The sequence below is a fragment of the Gasterosteus aculeatus genome, chromosome X (genome assembly GCF_964276395.1).
Source record: "Gasterosteus aculeatus chromosome X, fGasAcu3.hap1.1, whole genome shotgun sequence".
NCBI lineage: Eukaryota > Metazoa > Chordata > Actinopteri > Perciformes > Gasterosteidae > Gasterosteus > Gasterosteus aculeatus.
Genome location: NC_135698.1, coordinates 8,258,200 through 8,280,740, shown reverse-complemented (window position 1 = coordinate 8,280,740; position 22,541 = coordinate 8,258,200). Strand labels below are relative to the sequence as shown.

Here is a 22,541-nt window from a genome sequence, read left to right as displayed (position 1 = left end):
GCAGAGAAGAGGGCTCGTCGAGAGCGCTTTCCATGCCTTTCAGTGCAGGTGAGAGGCAGCGCTCACTCCACATTGCAACCCCCCTCCCCCCCCTCCCCTGCACAGCAGCTATCGTTCCACTGGGTTCGGGGGTCACTATTTTCCCACCGGGAAGTCTTTTTGAGCTCATAAACGATGGATGCATTATGGCCTCTGAAGCTTTCAATGTGCATTCCTCTGGGTTTCTATTCCTACAGAAGGCCACTGAATAAGAAATCAGCATCTCTATAAAACCCTCTTTTGCCCCCAATCCCCTCCCTCTGCCCTGCCCTCCCTTTCCTAACTCCATCCACCCCTGACTGCCCTCCCTCCCCCCACTGCCATTCTGTCAAGTTGGGAATCCATAGGAGGTTTATTCGGGACGCAAGCACAAGTGTGAGAACACTGGGCTTGGGAAGAAAATCCTTTCCTTTGGCCTGAATGGGGGCATTTCAAAAAAGGTTTTTTTTTCAAGGAACTCCTTCAGGCTTCCAATTCCAATTCGTCAGCTGAACAAAACACCGTGCAGCCATTCAGGAAAAAAATAAAGCGTCATAGCGAGCTAATTTGATTGAGTGTCATTGTGGAAAAAAAGGTTTTATTTAAAGTCCCCCACACCCCGTGTTTTTTTTTTGTTTTGTCTTATCAGGATAATAATTCTAACAAGCCTATCTAGCAAATACGGTAGAGGCCCGACAATGTTGGAGGGCGCAGATCAGATGCTTTATCCACAGCTGAGGCTCTGCTTGGCTACGGGTGTTCAGAAGTGAAAAGAAAAGTCAGTGGACCAGTGACACCCAGCCGCTCCATTCAGCTGAGCTCCCATTTACACTCCCTGAAAACATCAAAGTTGGTCACTGTCAAAGTTGAATGGGAGAAAAGGGACCCAGAGGAGAAAAAACTTCAGAAGTCCTTTTTTTAAAACACAACAATAAATTGGCTTTTGGTGACGACCAGTTCAACTGTCACATGCATGAATAATGCAAAACATTCAGGGCTACATTTATTTTTCTCTCATTTCAAAACTTCATTTATGGGATTTTCTTTTTCTATTCCTCTGGAACGGAACATCGTTTGTCACACAAATCTTTAATGCAACCTTACGTGCATCCTTTCTGCATCTGATTTGCACACATTTCATGAACAATTAAACAACTGTTTGCTGCTATTGGAGTATTCTCCAAAAATGCAAAAAATGCATCTCAATCTTGTCTCTGTTGTTACCTAATTCTTAGGGTTTTTTTCCCACCATTTGGCTTTTACTTAAATTTGTTCTAACCCCAATTCTAAGGAAACGTTTCAGACTTATTCAGTGAGCCTGTTATTGATCCTGTTTATGTTGAAAAATAAGTAATGAAGCTAATTTTAGTCTTAAAGTTTCACACATTTTAAGTAAAGAGCTCTATTGTGCTATTTACTTCACAAAATGAGATTATATAATGTACAGTATGTTATGTAGCAATGTATTTTTTGAAAATTAGCATATTGTGTCCAGATGAATTGGTTGTATGTGTTGCAAGTGATGTTTTTTTCATTATCGCTTTCGGGGAACAAAAGTCCCTGGAGACGCAGTGGACTCAAATCCAAATCGTACAAGGGACGTTGCACATTTGTGTCTCTATGACTGGAACATGTTGGTGTGATGTCACGCAACATTCCAAAAGGAGAGTGTGAGAAGGACCTTTTCTCTATCCAACAAGTTATCCAATTTCACAAAGCATTCAATCAATCAATTTGTCAGAAAATACCAAAAGAAAAAGTAACACTACTCAGATTCCCATGTGACATGTTCAAAGTAGAACAGCGTTCACTTAACTATCATATATGCCAAAGAAATCTGCACATTGGAGAAGCTGGAAACAAACGTTTTAATTTGATGAACGTCTCAAACAATGGCACTGAGAAACTTGCCATATGTTGTGTAAATTATATTGATAATTATCTGAAGTGTTTGCTATTGCTAAGCTATTTGGGCTAAACAGCTTTTTGTGAGGTCTCTCGCTCTAATTAAGGCTGAGGGTGAGCCCGACAGCTGCGATGGCGATGGGCGAGCCAATCACAGGTGCTGTGTGGGGCGCAGGGAGGTATGTGAGGGAGTGTTTGACAGCAGAGGCCATGTGCAGAATTAGGATGACAGGTGGTCGGCCTGATCCAGCGCCAGGCTGCCAAAATGAGTTTGCTCCTGGGAGCTCCAGAGAACCACGACGGCGTTAATGAAAACGGCAGCATCCAAATGTGTGTTACGCTCCACAAAAACACATCCCACGGTTAGAATCGTCAAAAAGAAAAGTCTGACGTTACCTGAAATAGAGATTCATGAGGACGGAAGCGGTTTTGGACTGCAGCGAACTTCAGTGAAAGTATTTTTTAATGTTTTATTCACATATATTTTTCATCTTCTGACGTCATTGTTTCTTCCTGAAGATGTCATACAGATAAAAGAATAATGAAAGTGATTAAACAGAGTTCTAGACCACAACGAAGCTCTTGTAGACGTTCGTATTCACTCACTTCAGTGTTTGTAGATTAACCAAATCTGCCATCAAAAATTTGGATAAGTTAGGACGTTGATCCTGTGAATCTGCAGCTGCTGCTGCAACTTCCTCTGCATGTTTTTTGTCTCTGTGGGAGCTGCTCTGAATACCTCATAACTTCCAGAAAGAACATCCCCGGGTGCTTTTAAAGATTGACAAATCTGCAAGCTTGAAGCACACAAAGAACATTTTTTAAGGACAAGCTCTCTTTTCAACACTGTTGAATGAAATGCTCAGCGCTTTTATTTTTAGTACCTGCACATCCATATAGAATTATTTTATAAAAGTCATTAAAAAACTGACATTTTATAAATATTTAAAAACAAGACAGACAAGGGGCAAGTTTGATTGCTCTATAGTCCCCAATATATGGAGGATCATCAAAAGATCCACGCCATTTTATACTTGGGAGCTGCATTGAAAAAAAGAAGCCACCTCCAGAGCTGTATCAAGTTCAAGTCAAAAGCCAAGTCAAACAGAAGGGAGAGGTTGTTGAATCCATATCGGAAAAGTAGCTATAGTGTGAGCAATATATAGCGGAGTGAAAATGTATCTATTAAATGAGGAGGTGTAAAAAGGGGAAAAAATGGGGAAACTCGTTTTAACCTACCTGAAAGACCAAACCAAATTGTAACCTCAAGCGTTCGCTCACAACGGAACAGCGGTATGTGCAAACCGTACGTACATGTTTGTGTGCGCGGCGTGCTCGCGTCATTCCACCGGGCTCCGCAGATGTTCTCGGTGTCGGCAGGGTTGCTGCCGCGTGCGTGCAGAGGCCTGTTCCTCGAGCCTGCCTACCTGACGAACACAAAGGTGCTGCTAAGCCGGGCTTTGTGTCCAGGATTAGGTGGAGAGCAGATACACTCTGCCGCCACAGAGGGACACGTTCAAACGTTTCTGCTTCCGTTTGCCCTCACGAGACCCTCGGCGTTCGAAAATGGCCGGTGGAATTCCTGAGCGCAGCACACAGGCGCGTCCCGCCGCGGAGCAGTGAAAGTATCAGCGGCGGGCAATGACGTCAGGGCTTAAAGAGCGAAGCGTAATTACAGGACGTGGTAAATGGCACACGGGAAACGGTTCAGCGGATAATCCGTGGCGTTATTAGCGGACAAAGTAGCCCGTCGGAAAACAATTCAACCAGCTTGACAAGTTAAGGGTTTTATTGCCAAGCTCTCTGCGCGGCACAAAGGACGCCCCAGTTGCTTCCAACAGGTTTTTCAACCAAAGAACAGCGCGAGCCATCAAGTCCAATCACAGCTGCACGCTTATGTCACAACCAAGAGAATCCTGTGGGCCTGACTGAGAGCAGCAGGAAAGGATTTATGCCATCTGAAGCATGTGGAGGTAGTTAAAAAGATACTTGGAGAAAAGGGGGGTTGGACTAAACTTTCTTTATCTGGATTCCAATCATCTTTTGGACCTGAAGGGTGTTTGAGTCTCGGCCTCAAAGCTCTTATTTGTTCACTAAAGAAACAATTGTTCTTACAGTTTTACGTCAAATCAATCGTTCTGTGCTTGATATCGGAGTATATCAACCTGTGATGTGTTTGCAGGAAAAGCTTGACAAAGAAAGTGTAAAACATGGCATGAAAGCACTCATTAAGCAAATAAAAATGCCGACGCTGCCCGTGCTTGCATGGCTGTCAAATTAAATTGTCGATGCCAAATAAACCTGCTCTCCAAACTATTTGATTTGCTTTCAGTGGTGTTGATAATAGCAAGAATCCAACTGCATGGGTGTCAGTGGCGCTGTCTCTCATCTCTGAAACCTGCCTCTCTTTTTATAGATCCTTCATGCTTTTGTCATCTGTCTCAGTCTCCCCTCTCCGGCTTTATTGGAGCAGTTTGCTTGTGTGGTTCAAATTTAACGCTTCCCCTCCGTTGTGTTAAAACTACAGGCTGACAGTTGTCGCTGTGAAAACAGGGATTCTGTTCTTTGTCAGCCTGCTGCTTTGTGACAGAAGGTTCACGGGTGCAGAGGGAAGCTGCAGGATGCTTTCTTGGCTTTGGAATATGACAGAAATTCAGTGTTTTATTTGAATAAATGGAAAGTGAGGAGGGTGCACTGTCCGATCACTCCTTCCAGTTCTCCTGATAGTAGCCAACATGTAAGAAACACACTTTAACGAAGGCTACATTTCGTTTTTTTCTTTCACGTTCCCATTGGCCTGGCCCGCACTCTGTTTTATTCTCTTGTGTGCCGATTGTTGCAGTGCTTGCCAAAAGTGGTGAAGTTGGGTCTCAGCCGAGAGATGCTGAGTGTTTAACTGCTGATCCTGTGGAATTTGTTCCAAAGATGCAGCCGGGATCACGAGCATGGATCACCTTACTGTGAAAGAGAGACTGATAGCAGCTGGAAAGCAAATGAACATGTGTCAGCCATCTGGGAAAGTCTCCCAAAACACTCTGCTGAGACAAAGGAGTCATTTTACTTTGTGAAAATCCTTCTTTTTTTTTTCCACTGCGGATTTAGCCGACAACTTGAGGTCATTTTTAGTCAGTTACAACAAAATCAACGCAACAAGGTTGAGCTTTGGCGCACCCTTAAGTCACCCACACATCCCCTCTCACATTCAACAGGCTTACAACATGCACATTCCCATTAATATACAAGTTCAAACGTTTCAACAACAAGGCGGCTGCACCTGCTGTGCTCCATATGAAATGTGTTTAGCAGGTTATAATGACTAGTAAAGTAAACTAGTATAATAGCTACTAAAGCTAATGTGCGTTTCTCAGACCAAGCTGCGAACAGCCTCAACCACCAATGTGGTTTTTCATCCCGTGACGTCGACTGTTCCTCGAGCGTTGGATCGTTTGGCCCCGAACGAACGCGATTGGTTTAGAGCGTTGTGAGAGGCGTCCCTCGCCGAAGCTTTTTAAGGTGATCACTTTGTGTACCGTTGTTTTCTACACAGCAACATCGTCATTGAACAAGCAACAAGCACTTATTTAAGGGCTTTTGCTGCATTCAGGTGATGCTGCTCAGACATGAAAATGTCTGAGCAGCATCAAAAAGATATCAAAAAGAAAGCAATATCAAAAAGAAATATTCATGGTGCAACAAAGCCTCCAAGTTGCAATTCTGACAACTACAATATCTCCCACTTTGAGAAAGAAACTACAATAGGCTCAATTTGCATCACTCAGTATTGTTAGTCAGTGATACTGACTACGGTGAAACATTATTGCCGTTTTTCCAACAATTGCTCGCCTTTTTAAATGTGGAGTGTGGAGCTACTTTTATTCCCAGTGTGCCATGAACCTCCAGAAGGCACATACCATTGGTTGATGGTATGTGCCTTCAACCAATGGGCGAGGATATCGCAGTTTCCTGTCATGGATGTTCTCGGTTATTGTACCTGCGTGCCTCTTTGGGCGCGTTTTCTACCCGCCAAGCGAATTTGTAAGCTCAATGTTTCAAGAACAGTGTACGCTGTCTGCTAGCAGCACAGGGATTGTTTGTTTTTTGATGGTAAAAGTCTATACAATGTCATTCACTCCACAATATATCACACCCCTCTGAACAGACAATGGGTAATAAAATCCTTTAAGATGCTTCTTTTTACAGCCAAAGTTTGAGGAGATTCATATGCATCAGTTACAGAAAGTGTCTGTCAGGACACGTGGTGTCTCTTCATGAAAGGTAACCTATTTGAACTAATATGTCATTTTTCATGTCAATTCATCGACCAATGGTATGTGCCTGCTGTGGTTTGCTTTGATTGGCGCAAATGAAAGGAGATGTAGACAATACATGGGCAAGTAGAGGCACACAGGCTGATCCGACTTTTCCTATATTAGTCATGAAAAGCCACCATTCACTTTCACTCTTGTAACTTTCCTGCCAGGCGGAAAGGGGGGCGGTTGTAAAACATTTGCTTGCATAATTTTTTGTTTCATCCATATTGTGTTGTTGTATTCATTTATATAAAGTTTTTAGTCACACAAGTCAAAAAATCTTTTCGCAATGTGGGCACGCCGGCCAATCGCTCACAAACGGTGCAGTCATGCAGACGTATTACGATGAGTTTAAATATGTGGTGACTCCTACTCCAGCTTTAATTAAAGTTACTGGTGAGAGGACCAGCCTGCGTGTTGAGACAGAGGAGATAAAGTCAACGCGGCCTGAAGGCAACTATGACTCACTGATGTTATTTTGGCTCTGGTATTGGGATTTTTGGGGGAGGGCGAGGGCGGGTTTGAGTCTCCTCCTGTCTCACAACTTTTCAGTGGATCCCTGCAGTTTGAGGCGCTCGCCGTGGAGGGCCGTCAGTTTGAAAAACAGCCTGCGTCTCCATTCCACTTTTCAATAAAAGACACCTGACCAAACACCAGAGGCCGTCACAGCCACGAGGAATGTGCAGGTCCGCGGCCATTTAACTGCTAAATAACACCGTTGCACATGAGGCACAATCCTCGAGCTGAGGCCCGACACGTCATATCTTCACAGCTCGTTCAGCACTAATGTTTTCCTTTTTTTGTCTCCCCTTTACAGGGTCTGATCCAATTAACCTGCTGCTGCTGCTACAAACGAGACAGAGAAATTACAGGATCATTTTACATATTAGGATCAATAACAGCATAATTTAGCCCCGGGGTGGGAAGGCCCACTGTCTCTGAGGGCCGGGGATATCTGTAAGTCTTTCTCCTGTAATTAGACGTCCGCGGGCTCTTCAATTAATCTGAACCCGAAGCCCTGACATTTCCACAGCTCAGTAATGAACCACTTCACACAGATGAAGGGGACTACAAGGCTGCACAGGGATACAAACACGTGTGACATTTAATAGCGCTGCGGCTCGGCCGTCTCGGGTGACAATACGACAGGCGTTTGCAAATGTTTTGGAGCATTTAAGAGGCAATAGCTCCTGTTTGGCCTGCTGAGGAGATAGCATGACATCTTAATGAGTTTCGGATTCATCTGTTCTTCATCCTTCAGCCTCCATCGAGTTCCACTCTCCAACAGTTTTAAGGAGACTATAAATATTTCAGCATGGAAATGATCTTTTTCTATTGCCTTGCACTTTCAAATTCATTTCCCTCCACCCGTCGAGGATACAATTACGCTCTTGGAGAGATTGTTTTAAAATTCTACCGAGCGCATGACCTGTAAAAATTGTTTAAAACTAAAATAGGACCGCCACTTTACGTTGCAAAGGAAATACTTCACTGCACAGATATAGAACAGAATTAATGACTCTAAAGTTTCTAGTGCAATAAAGATCACCTTTGCTCAAAATAATGGACATTTGAAAGGAAGTAGCGTATTAAAATGTGAAATGGAGCGAGTTGAGCGAGTTGTAGGGGCAGTCAATGGGTTTGGTTTAAGTAATTAAGGGAGGGAGGGGTAGAAGCACTCAGGGCTAAAATAAAACGATGAAAAACTTGCGGACAAAGAGTTGTATAACGCTGAAGATTTACTGGTTAGAAATCAATTTCAGATTGCGTCGAATTACATTTTAGCAGTGTGGTGTTTTTGAAAGTGTGTTCATATGATGCAAACAGTCCGTGCATCAGGTTCTGCAGCTCAAAGAAACAGCCCGATCCCCGTTTCTCCCCATCAGCAGAGCGTGACGGCTGCAAAGTGATTCCGGGGCAGCCGATAATTTCGCTGCCGACGACAAAAAACTTGAGCTTTCCTCTGCAGCTATTGTGACAAGATGGGACAAAAGGAAGGGCATGACCTGCAGCTGTGCACACAGGACAACACTGCAGGACTCTGGTTGCTCAACCGCCTCAAAAAAGATGTGAAGAATTCTGACTGGCTGACAAAATGCCCTTGATACAAATAGCAGACTGTAAATCAGTCAACACTTTGTCTAGCTTGTTAGTGCTTGCAGCTGGTTAATGCTTGCTGTTAGTGTGGAGGGTCATTTTATGGATAAGAGTTGAAACGGAGGGGAAACAACGGTTCTGATAGGAAGTTATAGAGAATTCCTTAATATTTCTATTAGAATGATACTTAAAGCTGCTAATAGAGCTGTGAGGGAGAAGAAAAGGTTTCCTAACATAGACAAATCAAACACTATACAGTCAGTAGTCTGAAGAATAAATGTGACAAATGCCATTTCCAACTCTAATTTTTGAGCAACTATTTTCATTGTCTGTGTAAAACGCACCAAAAAAAACCCCACATTGTTTTCATGACAGTATATAAAAATGAATGCTTGATTGCAAAAATGCTTATTATTTCTAAGACTGATTAGTTGTAAATTACCATAAATGAAATAGCTGCAAAGGCGTGTCACACTGTATGGAGAAAAACACAATCTCATTTTCTGTTCATAAACTGAGTCTTTCACTTTTTGCACAGAATTTCAGAGGCAGGGAATTAAAAAAGCAGCTGTTTTATTAAGATAAGCCCCAGTTGTCTTGCAAGCGTGTATCGACTCCTGCATGTTAATGGAATCATGGCTTCTCACCAACATTCTGTTTATTTGTTTTTTAACCCCGTCAGGTCAATAAATTGTTCTGATCATTCAGTGTCTAAATGAGTTATTCATTCACTAATGGGGCTGCCCAACACGTTGGCTTGATATGTTGTGTCTCTCCCTGAGACGTGTTGTGTTTAGCAGCGGAGCTAATCATTTGTCTCGCCGTCTCCACACACTGTGTCGTGTTCGGTCCGCGTCTGGAATTAAACAGTGTGCATAATTCTTTCTGGGTTGCTGTCTGGCTTTAGAAAGACAGAAGAAGAAGAAGAAAAAAAAAAGAGAAAGACAAATGAGAAAAGATTGTGTAATGAGGCTTTGAACATTCGAGGCCATTCCTCTGTGTGCACGGACGGGCCGATGTGCGAGCATTCACACTGTTTCCGACAGTGGAAGTAATTCAGTATCGCAGCCCCACACATCACCTCCTAATAGAATTTCTTGTGGTGACTGAGACTGTGGTGGGGGGGGACGCACTTCCCCCACTAGTTTGTATCCTCACTGAACACACTTTCACTCATTCACTGTATTTCCCCATTTAAACCGGACAGTTGTAACAATGAAAATGGCCTTTAAGTCATATTTGATCTACTCAGTGGGGTCTGCAAGATATGATTCAGTGTTTAATACCACGCCGAGTAATACAACTGTCCACACCGGGGGGGATAAGCATGTACACAATGCGTGGCTTATACATGAATGGATATTATGCCATGCACATTATGATGAGAATAGGATCAAATCAGCAGGTAGACATTAGCATTTGCTGCAGTTGTTGGCAATCCTGTTAAAAACCAACGTGGCAGAACAGACAAAACTCCTTCAAGCATTGTATGAGCTGTACGGTATTTTATGCCACAGATATGTCAGCGGTTGAATGCTTGTATGTATAGTACACAGTTTATTTAAAAAAATGTAACATCATTCATGTCTGAAATCTAAACATATATCGCAACCTTTATTGGCAACACAACCCCGCCTGAAGAAATATAAAATATCCCTTTAAAGCTAAATTACTTTGCATTCTCTTATGATGCTGTTATGAGGAAAACTAATTCAGTGTGCTTCCTTTTATTTAAGATGTAACCAGCGGTTATGATTCAACACAATTATTTTCTCATTAAAGGGGTTTACTTTTTGGTTTATAAATGACTGGAAACCGTCATCAAATGTCATAAATACTCACATTATTATATTACAACATTATCAAATAAGGTAAAGAAATACGGAAAGTCTGAAGATTAAAATTGGAAAGACATTAAACGGTTTGATCATCAAATGAATTGCCGTAATGTTTTGAGCTCTTACATTTCACATAAATGTATAATCTAATTAACTCCACATGATATGGGAATACTATTGTTTAAAAATAAAGGAAGAATGTATTCCTTTTTTTCCATACATATTTATACATACTGTATTTCTCTTCTTTTTGTCACAATAATGCTGTCTATAATCTCAAACAGCTGCGGTCAAATCTCTTATATAAGAGTGCCGCAAACTTGAGTTCAATGACTAAAGTTCAAGTTCAAACTATTTTTTCATCTGACCAAAATCACTATTGCTAATAAAAGCAAATGAAGGAGAGAGACCCAAGCGATCAGGCAGCGCGAACAAACGTGTTTGACTAATCTGGTGACATGTAAAGCAGATCTGTTGTTAACTCGCCATAATACCTCAGCGAGGTATGTGTGTGCTGGAGATGAGGCCTCTGGAAGCCTTCTCCGAGGGGGGGGGTGACAGGGGTCAGTCTCTTTCTTGCTGGACGATGTGATGCGACGGCTCTGTGCCAACATCACGCGGGGGGGGGGGCATTTACTATCATTTATGGCCTTTTCTGCTTGACTGTGTCAATGGTCGCCCCCTGGCAGAGTTAAGAACACCGGACTGGTCTCTCTGCGGCTCTGGGTCAGCTGGCCGTGAGTCTTCTGGGAAACCGGAGCAGAGATAATCAGTTATGTTTTACAGTGGAGACTGAGGAGGAGAAAGGGGGGGGGGGGGGATTTTCCTGCATGCAGTCTAATCTTAAAACACAGGTGCAGCCTCCATGCAACCCTCTATGCCTTTGAGCACAGCCCCCCCCCCCTCCTCCCTCCTGCCTGATGTGTGTGTTTGTCCATCTGATCTTCCTTAAATCCTGATTATTATGGATTTGTCTTTTTCCAACCTGTGATTTGCAGAGTTGAGGGTCTGCTAAAGGTTATCTACTGAGGGGCTGGATCTATAGCCATGTGGGGGGGCATTCACACATAAACACTAAATTATAAAGCCAGGTGTAAATGAAGTAGTCGTTCAGTCCAGGATTAATTGCCCTACTTTGTCAAAAAGGTGAAAACAGGGCACATGTGACCTTTGAAGGAAAGTGGAAACAGAGATTACACGGATCTACTTTTTCTGCTTCAACAGAAACTAACATTGTACAACTCACTATTTTTCGACCCTAGAAGGATTCCCATCTCCCACAGAGGAAACAACTTGGAGGAGAAAAGTGGGGGGTGGGGGTCCACAGCTGAGATGTGGGGCTCACAGCGGCGTCACGCAGAGGCGATCATTGTCTCTCTCACACTTTCTAACGAGCCATTTCACAACATCCAGACAGCAGATCGGCCGCACGCTGCAGCAGCAGCAGCAGCTTCGCCCTCGGGGCTTTTTCTTTTTTCTCTCCCTGACGTGGAGCATAACTAACCATTTGGATTCAACGCGCAGATTGGCTGGCAATTATTGGACTTGAATTGCCACCTTTCCGATCGACCGATAGTCAGATGAGTTACACGATGGCTGAAGGTATCTGAGTCCTCCTTCGGGTGCGAGAAGTGTCTTTTTTTCTTTCTTTTTTTATAAAAATGAATCCCAACTAAAGAGAAAACAAACAAAAAAAAACACTTTAATTTCACCGAGAAGAAGATCGGCGGACATCATGCCCAGATTTGCGGATTCAACACTCAGAGAGAAGCCGAGGGCGTTTGATTTGGGATTACAGGGACACACCGGACGAGTCGTTTTTTGAAAGGGGGAGATTTCTTAGGAGTCGTCTCCCTCCCTCTCGCTCTCCCCCCTCCTCTCGCCCCTGTTCGCTGTCCTCCGGGTTCCTGCAGGACTCCAGAGTCGTGGAGAGCCCATGCAGTCGCCAAGGTTGGTTCCCCTTTAGTTTGATCATTTGAACCAATATAATCAGTGTATTTCACGCAGGGCGTCTTGTCGGGGTGGGGCTTTAAAACGGTGTCTCCGTGTCCGAGGACATGCAGATGTTCATATGCGACCAGGGGGGGATTGAGTTCTTTAATATTAACAACAAGTTTCACTTATTACGCATTACGCATGAACCCCGCATCCACCAGCTCGTGCCTTTTTTTAAATATTGAAGTATGCGGCAGAAATAGCATTAGAGGCTGGACTTCTATCTGACACCGAATGAATGATCTCCTTCTGCGTGCCTGCAGATTTACACCTTTCAACCCCCCCCCCAAACTTACGCACGGCAGCACGCAATTAGACCAATAAACGAGCTGCGCAAAGGAGCTCATTTAATGACAGGTCTGGCATGTCCTCGTTATGCCATGTGCGCTTGTGCCATGATTTGAGGTTTCATATCGGAGCTCCTAACAAGCGCCATCTGTTGGAAACGGGGATCAGTCCGCTGTGACCATCAACACAGATGCCTATAAACAAATGTAGTGCACAATTCAACACTAAAGAGGCGACGAATCGCTGCACCAAAAGCACTTGGAATACACTATATTCAGTGTATGAACATTTAAAAGCGGTGTGACTGGTGATAACAGAGATTTAAAGCACACCATTAAACGTGATTGTATTACATCCACTGGATTAACTGAACGTGTTATCGTTCAATTATCAGTCACCTTTACAGCACGAGAAGCACAAGATCTGCATGAGGCGTCTTTGAAATCCCTGTGGCAACATATGCTATTTAAAAAATATTATATTTTGAATAAAACTCATTTAATGAATTACCAATCAAACAATCGCTTGATCGATCAAACACTAAAACTATCATCCAAAGAACAAAATACAGCCGATAGCAACCGCTTGAAGGGAAAAGAGAGAGGAAACGCCACCTCGGTTTAAATTGGTGCTGTAGTCAAGTTGATCAAATGAGCCTTTGTGAAGAGAATTAGGGCGGCAGGCTGCAGAGAACCATTACTTGCACTATTGATTTAATTATTAAGTCAATTAGAATTCCAGAAGATGGGTCAGATATGGTATCACAATTTGTCAGAGCTCAAGATGAGGGATTCATATTGCTTCTATACTCCGAACGAAAAGACCAAACCACAAAGACATTGATTGAGAACATTAGTGAATCTTTGCATTTGCCAAGCTGAGACCACGGGGTGGTTGACATTTTTGCCATCGAGATAGTTGACAATTGACTAATCTACTAATAGACTGTAGTTAAAATCTGATATTTCATACAGAATAAGGAATGTGTAGGTGCTAAATGAATAAATGGATTGTAGACGTCAAAATAAGTTGTAATCAATAAACAAAAGATCACTGTCATGCACAAGAATCTCTAAATATCTCATTCCTATTCCTATACAACTATTGTGTTATCAGAAATGCATGACCACTAAGTATTAGCTTATTGTAAATCGGCTAAAGATTATTTATCAACAAGACGACAATCCACATCTCTTCAGTACGTAATGAACGGACACCGTTGCTGCAACAGGTTTCAAATCTGATATCTGCACCATCTACTTTCCAGATCTTATGGAAACAATCCACAAACCTGCAAATCAGTCACATTAACCCTAACCCTAACCCTACATCTACACGGTCGCTGCTAAAAGCCGCCAAAGCGGTGCAAGCTCACGCCTCACAGTCTCAGCGGTACGCTTCAGATGTGAAAGCACGGCGCATCGGTCTGCACGGGGCCACCCTTGTTGAAAACGTGTGTAGGCTCAGACCTCATTGTGCAGGAACGTATCCATCATCCACGAGAGGGACAGCAAGCATTCACAGAGACGTTCGCCGCACGGTGGAAAAATACTGTACAGCCAGCCATGACCTGAGTGTGCGTCCACCTGTGTGCATGCTGTTATTTTGCTACAAACGGCAGTGAAAGACTGCAGTGATGTGTCTTTTAGACAAGGCAATCAAAGAAGGTGGTGTCACGCCTTTTAGAGGACGGGGGGTCACAGCCTGCTCCTTGTTGGAATGTATTCAAGTCCTTTAGCGTGCATTAAATAGGCCCACTCTATTAGACGTCCTGCATTCTTCGTTGCTGATGTGTCGACCTGCGTGCACTGCGGTAACGGCTTTGATTGCTTCATGTGCCGTTTGAACTAAGGCGAGGCATCGCGGTTTGTTTTGCAAGTTAAATATTGCCATCAGCAAGGAGTACAATGTCCTTTCCAACTCTGTAGCGATCGGTGAGAACAAACTGCTCATATTCTTGGTGTTTTTGCAGGAATTTAACAACCAAATGTCACAATCAAATAATTAAAGCCATAATTAACAATGTTTCTTTTTTTTTTTTAAATGCCAGATGGATTGGAATAGCGCTTTCTTTCATTCTTGCCTTTGACGTTTGTACGTCTGAAGCGATGAAACTGTTGGCAATTAATACATTTGTCAAACAACAGAAAATTGACATGCAACTGTATTGACGGTTGGTTAATCAGCAATCTGTTGTTGCACCCTGTCAGACACTTTGATTTGTGGTTTTGTATTTCATTTAGAAATCTTTGGGTTTAGTACGGCTGTCAGGGTGAACCATGTGTTGGCAGTTTTGGGAAATTGTGATGGCCACTCTTCACAATCGTCTCAAATGTTATGATGTAAACCCATAAATAATCAATAAAACAGAAAGCAGTTTCATCGTTAGTGAAACGATAGTATACATACATATAATAAACCTTGATCAAATTCCATATGTGTTTCCCTTGGTGAAATCTACAGTTGTGAGTTTTTTGGCTTCTCCGTTTCATCAAATGGGAATATTCTCAGTTTCTTGTCCATCAATTTGTCTTTAATTAATCCAACATCAGCCAGATTGAATGAATCTTCTGAACCTGTAGTATCTCCACTGGAAGGTCAAATAAATGTTGTTTGGGATGTTTGGGTGTGAACCAGTCGACCTCTGTGGAGTTGAAAAGAACAACTTGGCTCGCAGACACCATTTTAAGCACAAAAGTAACATCAGATCCGCTCTGTGACGATTAATGGGACGCTTGCTTACATCGCACGTGGTCGTTCTGACGTCGGACCTGTCGTATTAGTGCCTCGTGGTGTCGGCACCTGGCGGGTCGTTGGCTTGTAACCCGAGTCTGGCTGAGGGGTATTGGGGCTTTTAAAAAAAAAAAAAAGTTTAATGTAGGGGCAGAAGCAGGCAGCACGTGATTGGTTCCGCGTGTCCTGCGGCCCACGGAGGCTGCTCCCCTCCTCGACACTCCCTAAAAGGGAAGACGGATTGCCTGGCTGCCTCCAGCCCGGCCGTCCCGCACCGAGTGGCCAAGCGAGGTGGAGAGAGAGAGGGGGGAGACAAAGAGAGAAAGAGAGAGAGAGGGGGGAGAAAAAGAGAGAGAGAGGGGGGGAGACGACACTTCTCACTCCTCAACAGGCTGCTGGTGAGATGACGGCACCGCGGACCTCTTTCGGGGACTTGGTTTGTGGTTTTTTGTGAACGGGGGACCCGGGGGCTCTAACTCTTCTCCTCTGCCCTTCCTTCACCCGGGTGGACCAGGGAGAGGAGCGAAGCGCGACCCCGAGCTGGATGGATGGTTATGGGGGAAAGAGGGAGACCCTCGGCGCTTGACGTGTGCAGAGTCCTGGCGGTGTTTCTCTCGCTCTTCCCCTCCGGTAAGATGCGACTTTTTCACTTTCAAGTTTAAAAGCGAAAGTTTTATTATTGTTGTTTTTTTAAAGGTAGACCTAAAGTTAGTAACGTTGGTTAATGTTACATTTTAAACTTTATAACTCATTACGTGGCCGGTTTAAAGGCGACAAACTACTTTTTTTTCACCTTGGGAAGAAAGGTTGCCAGGTTCGGTCACTATAGGTTGCCAGGTTCGGTCAGTATTTATAGCAGTAATGTTTAACTAATATCATAATTCATCTTGAGTTTCAGCAACAAAAACGAAACAAATTTTGCTCAATTTCGCAATTCGATGTAAAAAATATCGATATATGTATACATATCTCCTAGAGTTCCAGTCAAACTCAAATAAACACTGATTATAATCCACTGCAATCTAGATTACCGCGATCTGTGCCGAAGTGTTTAAACTACGTGCAGGCGGCTGTGAAAGGTTCACGTGTTGTGATATTGCAACATGCGGGAAAGGAAACGACCACGCAGCACAACATTTGAGTACTTAGAGCAACTTGTTTTCCCTTTATTTTTATCCGAGAAATAGGAAACAAAGTGAGACGTCTCATTTTGGAGCCGCCAACTCCTTCTGTGTTTGGGGGATGGTGAACATCTCGGCAGTTTGCAGCGGCTCCTTGACTTTAAATTAGGCTGGAAATCCTACTTTCATGGGTTGTGATTTATTGAGAATATCTTTAACGGACCCCGTGAACTATTGTAGCGAAAATGTAGCATTACATTAGACACTTTTGCGTTTTATATCAACTCAATATGCTTAATAATAATTTGACCATTGCCGTCGGTCACTTTTTGCAGTGGGGACACGTTTTTTTTTTCAGCTCACATTGCGTGTTCTTCAAACTCCTATCAGTTTCCCTCTTAAATCAAACAACGAAGTGATAATGCACTAACTGTTGAGATCGAGATTAGTTTATGGCCTCCTATCGAATGGCCGCTGGGTTGGAGTAAAGTATTACTTCAAAGTGTCGATATGGCTTTTCCCCACTTTGAGACCGTTTGTGAAACTTCTTACAGCTAATTCAAATCAATTCTTTATTAGTCAAAGTAATTCTAGTCAAACACTGCGTGACAACAAGGCACAATAAAGCTCGGACACATCAATCTCCCATCAGTAGTGTTTGCTGTCACTAAAGGTGTGGATAAGGATTTTCCCCAATAGGTGTCAAAGGTTTGCCGTAGTGTGTCGTGTTCACTACTTGAACAGAGAAATGCTCCATGATGTGAAAAGTTTAAACCTATAGAATGGGGGCCTTTTATTTTTCTTCCCGTTTCTGCCATACGAGTGTTTTTCAAATTTAAACCAGATGCCACACAAAGAATGTGAAGAAAAGTTCCTACTTTGTTATAATCAAAAAGCGTTTTATTTGAGGTTTACAACTTTTCACTGCGGCCTTCACCACAACGGCTGTGAATGTTTATTCTTGTTTTAAAGACTCCATTATTTAAATCTCCGCTTTAAAACTATCATCAACAGCAGCCAAAGTTTCTAAATGACCAGTAGCCGCCCTTCTCTTATTCATCCTGCATTCGCCCCCCCCCCACCGACAGCGAGCCTGCAGTGCAAGATACTCCGGTGTAACTCCGAGTTCTGGGCCTCCACCTCGAGCTCCGGCCCCGAGGAGGAGTTCTGCACGGCGCTGCGGGCGTACAACGGCTGCGTGCGCCGCACCGCCCGGACCTGCAGGGGGGACCTGGCGTTCCACTCGGCCCAGCATGGCATCGAGGATCTGATGAGCCAACACAACTGCTCCCGGGAGGGGCCCACGTCCCAGCCCCGCGCCCACACCCCTCCCCCCCCGCCGCTGCTGCCGCCGCCGCCGCCGCAGCAGCAGCAGCCCGACAGCCAGGAGCGCTCGGACGGGCCGGAGGTGTGCCACTACGAGCGCAGCCTCAGCCGCAACACGGCGCCGCCCAACTACACCCACTGCGGCTTCTTCGGGGACCCCCACCTGCGGACGTTCGGGGATGACTTCCAGACGTGTAAGGTGGAGGGGGCCTGGCCGCTCATCCACAACAAGTACCTGTCGGTCCAGGTGACCAACACTCCCGTGGTGCCGGGCTCCTTGGCCACCGCCACGAGCAAGGTGGGGGTCCTTTTTCTTTTCGTCCTGCAGGCAAAAAAGTAACTGAATTAACCCGGAGCTGCATTTAACCAGTATTTTCATTTACCGACTCATCTGATTGGTTCTGGCTCCTCTGATGGAAATATTGATTTATTGTTGTTTTACATTGAATTTTTACTGTTGGACAGTCAAAAAACTAAAATCCGGGCTAATGTAGATTATAGTTGCGCTTTGATGCATTGACATTAAGTGTTTGTTGCAACAGATCTTCTTACTTTTTCATATTTTGGTTCGAATGAGTCTCCTTTTACGTGGTCTGTTTCGGCTTCTCTGTCAAACCGTGGACTCTGGTTAGTGTTTGGATGAGCTCCACTTTGACAGATACTGAATCCAAACCTGGCTCCAAGATCCTGATAAGCTTTATAAATGATATGTTCGTATTACAACAGCAGTGCTGCATTAAATGTTGACACGAGGCTCCATTTTTGACTTCTTCCAGCTCCCGCTGATGTTTGCCCTGCTTCCAGTCTGCGTCCCACTGAGCTCATTAAATTAGGACGGGTTGCGTCTGCACTGAACTACAGTCAAATTCTAATCGATTTCCTTTCATAGCCGTATTAACCGTGCATTCCTCGTTAATTGTTGTTTTGCTAAATGGCGCATTGGGTCCGTTGGGATTTCTGCCCCTGAAATGACTTTCAGTAGAACTTTGAGGTCAAAGCAGAGAAGTAGGAGTATTTGCACTCGGCGCTCTTCCAGCTTTGGCAAAGTTTCAACGGCAATGATTAAGAGCTCGGCCACTTTGCACGGCCTCGTAACGGAGGTATTTAGTCCGATCGTACAGCGGGAGCATTTTGTCCTCCGGTACATTTGTAGTGAGCATAATTATCTGCAATTACGGTTTCTTAATGATACCCTAATTAAGTATTTGTAAGCTTAAAGCTTTTTAATGCTTTTCTTGGAAGCAAATGAGACAACTGTTTTTTATTCTGGACAAAGGGAAAACATCTCTGACGCGAACGCCACCTGTGCAAACAAGACCCCCTCTGCTAGAAGATCTGACATAGCAGAGCTGTGTCCGACCGTTTTTAGGAAGGAATCCTACCCGAGGGGGGGTTGTTGAGACTGAATTGGTACAACAGATAAATTGTCAAGCTATTTGCGTATTCTGTATGACCCTCCCCCCTCCCCTCCGACCTCCCCCCCCCCTCCTCGGTCACAAGCCAGCGGACATCAGTCCCTCGGCTCTCCTGCCATCGCCGCTCTGACAATGGCTCATTGGTGTCCTGGTGGAACCCGGCTTGGGGAGTCCTGGGCAGTCTCCCTTAATTAGCTGCTGAGCGTATTGCTCTGTCCGGGCCGACGGCCACCCCCCCCCTCACCCCCCCGCAGCATAGTTCTGGGGGTTCACCCGCAGGTTTCTCAGCGCCATGAATGGACCGTCTTTGTGTCTGCAGACTGAAGCCTGATTTTACATGGCCCGAGACCGTGTGTGTGTGTTTTTTTTTTTTTTTACCTTTGCCTCCACCTCGCTGAGCCAGTTGCTGAAATAGGACTCTTAAGCGGGGCGGGTGGCTCATATAGCGCACATTTCTAAGCATTTCAGTTTAAAAAGGGGAAAAAAAGTCTGATGTTTGCATTGACTGCACTTTGCTGGCATTTCAGCCACCAACGTCTACATACCTACATTCATAAGAAAGGCAAACACGCATGAATATCCGTGCTGAAAACGTCTTCTTTTTTTGGGTCTGGTTCTCTCGCAGCTGACCATCATCTTCAAGAACTTCCAGGAATGCGTGGACCAGAAGATGTACCACGCGGAGACGGACGAGCTGCCGGCTGCGTTCGCGGACGGCTCCAAGAACGGAGGTGACCGGCACGGAGCGAACACTCTGCGGGTGGTGGAGAAGGTTCCCGGGCAGCACGTGGAGATTCAGGCCCGGTACATCGGAACGACCATAGTGGTGCGGCAGGTGGGCCGTTACCTGACCTTTGCCGTGCGGATGCCGGAGGAGGTGGTGAACTCGGTGGAGGAGGGCGACGACGACCAGGACCTGTACCTGTGTCTCCACGGTTGCCCGGCCAACCAGCGCATCGACTTCCGCAACCTCAAGGCCCGAGCGGCGGAGGCCCACGGCGCGGGCCGGGCCAGGGGCGGCGAGGGGGCGCCGCGCGGCTTCACCTATCAGTCCGCCAAGGCCAAGTGCAAGGAGCGGCTCCCGGTGGAGGACCTGTACTTTCATTCCTGCGTGTTCGACCTGCTCTCCTCCGGAGACATAAACTTCACCATGGCGGCCTACTACGCCTTTGAGGATGTAAAAATGCTCCACTCCAACAGCAAGAGATACCACATCTTTGAAAAGGACGCTTTGATGAGCAACGCAGGCCGGGGGGGCGACGGGTTTCTCCCACTTCTCCTCCTCCTCCTCAGCGTCCTGGCCGTCCTCCTGTGGGTTGAATGCTGAACAGTTGGTCCATGGCCGCGTTACGGCAGTATCTTCATGGTGTTTTCGTCAGTGAGTTGTTAGAGTACCGTCGCCGTGTCGCCCTCTCGTCTCCTCCGCTTCTGGTGGCTCGCCAGTCAGGTTCCTCCCCCCCCCCCCCCCTCTCCCCCGAGGCTCATCCCGATGTGTTGACTCCTGCGCAATGACGAGGAGGAGGTCGCCGTACTCCCACCCATCATCACATGTGTTTAGCTGGTTCATACGGACGGGTCTTTGATGACAGCGGCGGTGAGAGAGCCGAGGCTTCTCCCGAGCTCAGGATGTCCACCTCCCGGATTAAGTCCCACATTCTCACCGGGCCTGCGTGTCTAGTGGAAGCCGCACGAGATGATCTTTTGCAGACAGAAGTTCGCTGATCCTCCCTCTGCTGATCCACCCATTGGTGCCGAGCCAGTGGAGCTCTCCCAGGCTCATGTGGCAGAGCGAGAGGACCTGACAGGGGCTTTTGTTAACCTAAAGCCAGAAGCTGCTCCATGTTTGATTAGTTTCCAGCTTTGGAAAAGGCCCGAGCCTTTTTGGAGGAAGCACTCAGCCAAAACTATGTCAGAGCAGCGTCTCCAGTCGTCTGCTGCGGAGATTAATGGGTCATATTGTAATATAATTGTGTGTGTGTGTGTGTGTGTGAGAGAGAGAGAGAGTGTGCGTTAGTAAAATATGTGTGCCGAAGCATCTGTGGTTAATTATGTGCATTGTGCGGTTCCAGAAGACATTATTCCCATGTCTATAGAACCCCAAATTTCTAAAATTGAAAAGACGAGGCGCTCGGTGAATACGGCCTCGGTCTGCCAAGTAGAGAGTTCCAAAAAAAAAAAGATGATAATAATAATACAAATCTCTTTTCTGTGTCTTACAGACCATCACCCCGTTGTTCAGGCCGTGTTTTGTATTTCTACGTCTGTAATGTGAATGTTGCTTGATGTACCTTTATTGTGCACGCGGCGTTCACAGGATGTACAGCGACCCGTCACACCGTCACACCCCAACACCCCTCGGGCGGCATTTTGTGAATTTAACTCTGGATTCGGAGTCTGTGGTGTGGATGCTGTTGGTGTTCGCTGTAAAGACGTCCCTCTCCAGCAGGTTGAGCATTTTCGTAGACCTGACAGTGGTCTCCCCGTCCCCCGTCCCCCGTGCCAACGTCTGAGCAGCGGCAGTAGTTTGGGTTTTAGCAGTCGCACCTTTTTTTTTTTTTGCTTTTCTCGTGTGTCCCGAAAGCGTTTCCGTTGGCCACTCTGGTGCCACGAGTCCCCGGTGCAGATACAGGCACTACTGTGACAGCGTTTCAACGTCATTCATCCTCTACACTGAAGTGTTTGGCAGACCTTACTGCTGCTATTAGGAACACGTTATGGTGCAGTTTGACAACAACAACAAAAAAGCTCACACAAAACAAATGATTGTAATGTGGAATCTTGTGTTAATAGATTGTGTTGTGAGATTTACAGTATATAGTTCTACATTTGAAATGTGAGGTTGTACATACGTTTGGTGAGTTGGAATTTGTATTTTGTTGTGTTTGGAATTAATCACTCGTTTTGTACATCAGATGTTTCGGTGAATGTGAACATTTTCTTTTAATTTTTTTTATTTAAAAAGGGATTTTCTTGCAAAAACATGAACACCACAGGGCAAAATATTCTTTACTTCATCCAGTTTACCCGCCTAGTAGTTACGGATGAAGTGATAAAATGCTGGTTGTCATCACTTTACATTTAAGGAGGGGAAAAAAGAAAGAAGCTAAATGCATATTCATGGGGTGTTCAGGTTTTTGAGTTTAAAGCACTTTATGTTTTCTTTTCCATTTAGCTCTTATTTCATTTGAATTTCTCTCAGACTTGTAATGGTAGAAAAGAGTTTTCAAATTACTGAAAATGCCAGAAAGATCAAGCTGTTTGTATGTAAAGTGAATGTGGTGCCACACGCCAGCTGTTTATAATGTAAATTATTTATTGAATAAAAGAAAATGTCTTGTTTAATCAGGTGTCTTGTTTCTGTTGTAATAATGTGCAGTGTTCCACTGCCCCCTGCTGCAGAGACGTGGCGCTGGATGAGAACAAATGTTTGTGGTAAGACGTTGATTGATTTTATAATCTGATCTATTAGGCTGAAGATTGTAGATAAATTAACTT

The 22,541-nt window shown here is 44.8% G+C and overlaps 1 protein-coding gene across 2 annotated transcripts; it reads left to right on the top strand.

Annotated features, from left to right (window-relative positions):
* The first annotated feature begins 11,464 nt into the window (after positions 1–11,464).
* Positions 11,465–22,388, top strand: rgma (repulsive guidance molecule BMP co-receptor a). 2 transcript variants are annotated; one of them, XM_078082624.1, is made up of 5 exons: positions 15,442–15,512; positions 15,543–15,582; positions 15,699–15,814; positions 17,394–17,929; positions 19,672–22,388. In XM_078082624.1, exons 3-5 carry the CDS (start codon positions 15,733–15,735, stop codon positions 20,371–20,373), a joined length of 1,320 nt encoding a protein of 439 aa, XP_077938750.1. In that variant the 5' UTR covers positions 15,442–15,512; positions 15,543–15,582; positions 15,699–15,732; the 3' UTR covers positions 20,374–22,388. The 2 variants fall into 2 exon arrangements, with proteins under 2 accessions (XP_040019013.2, XP_077938750.1); XM_040163079.2 differs by lacking the exons at positions 15,442–15,512; positions 15,543–15,582 and adding an exon at positions 11,465–12,118.
* The last annotated feature ends 153 nt before the right edge of the window (positions 22,389–22,541 follow it).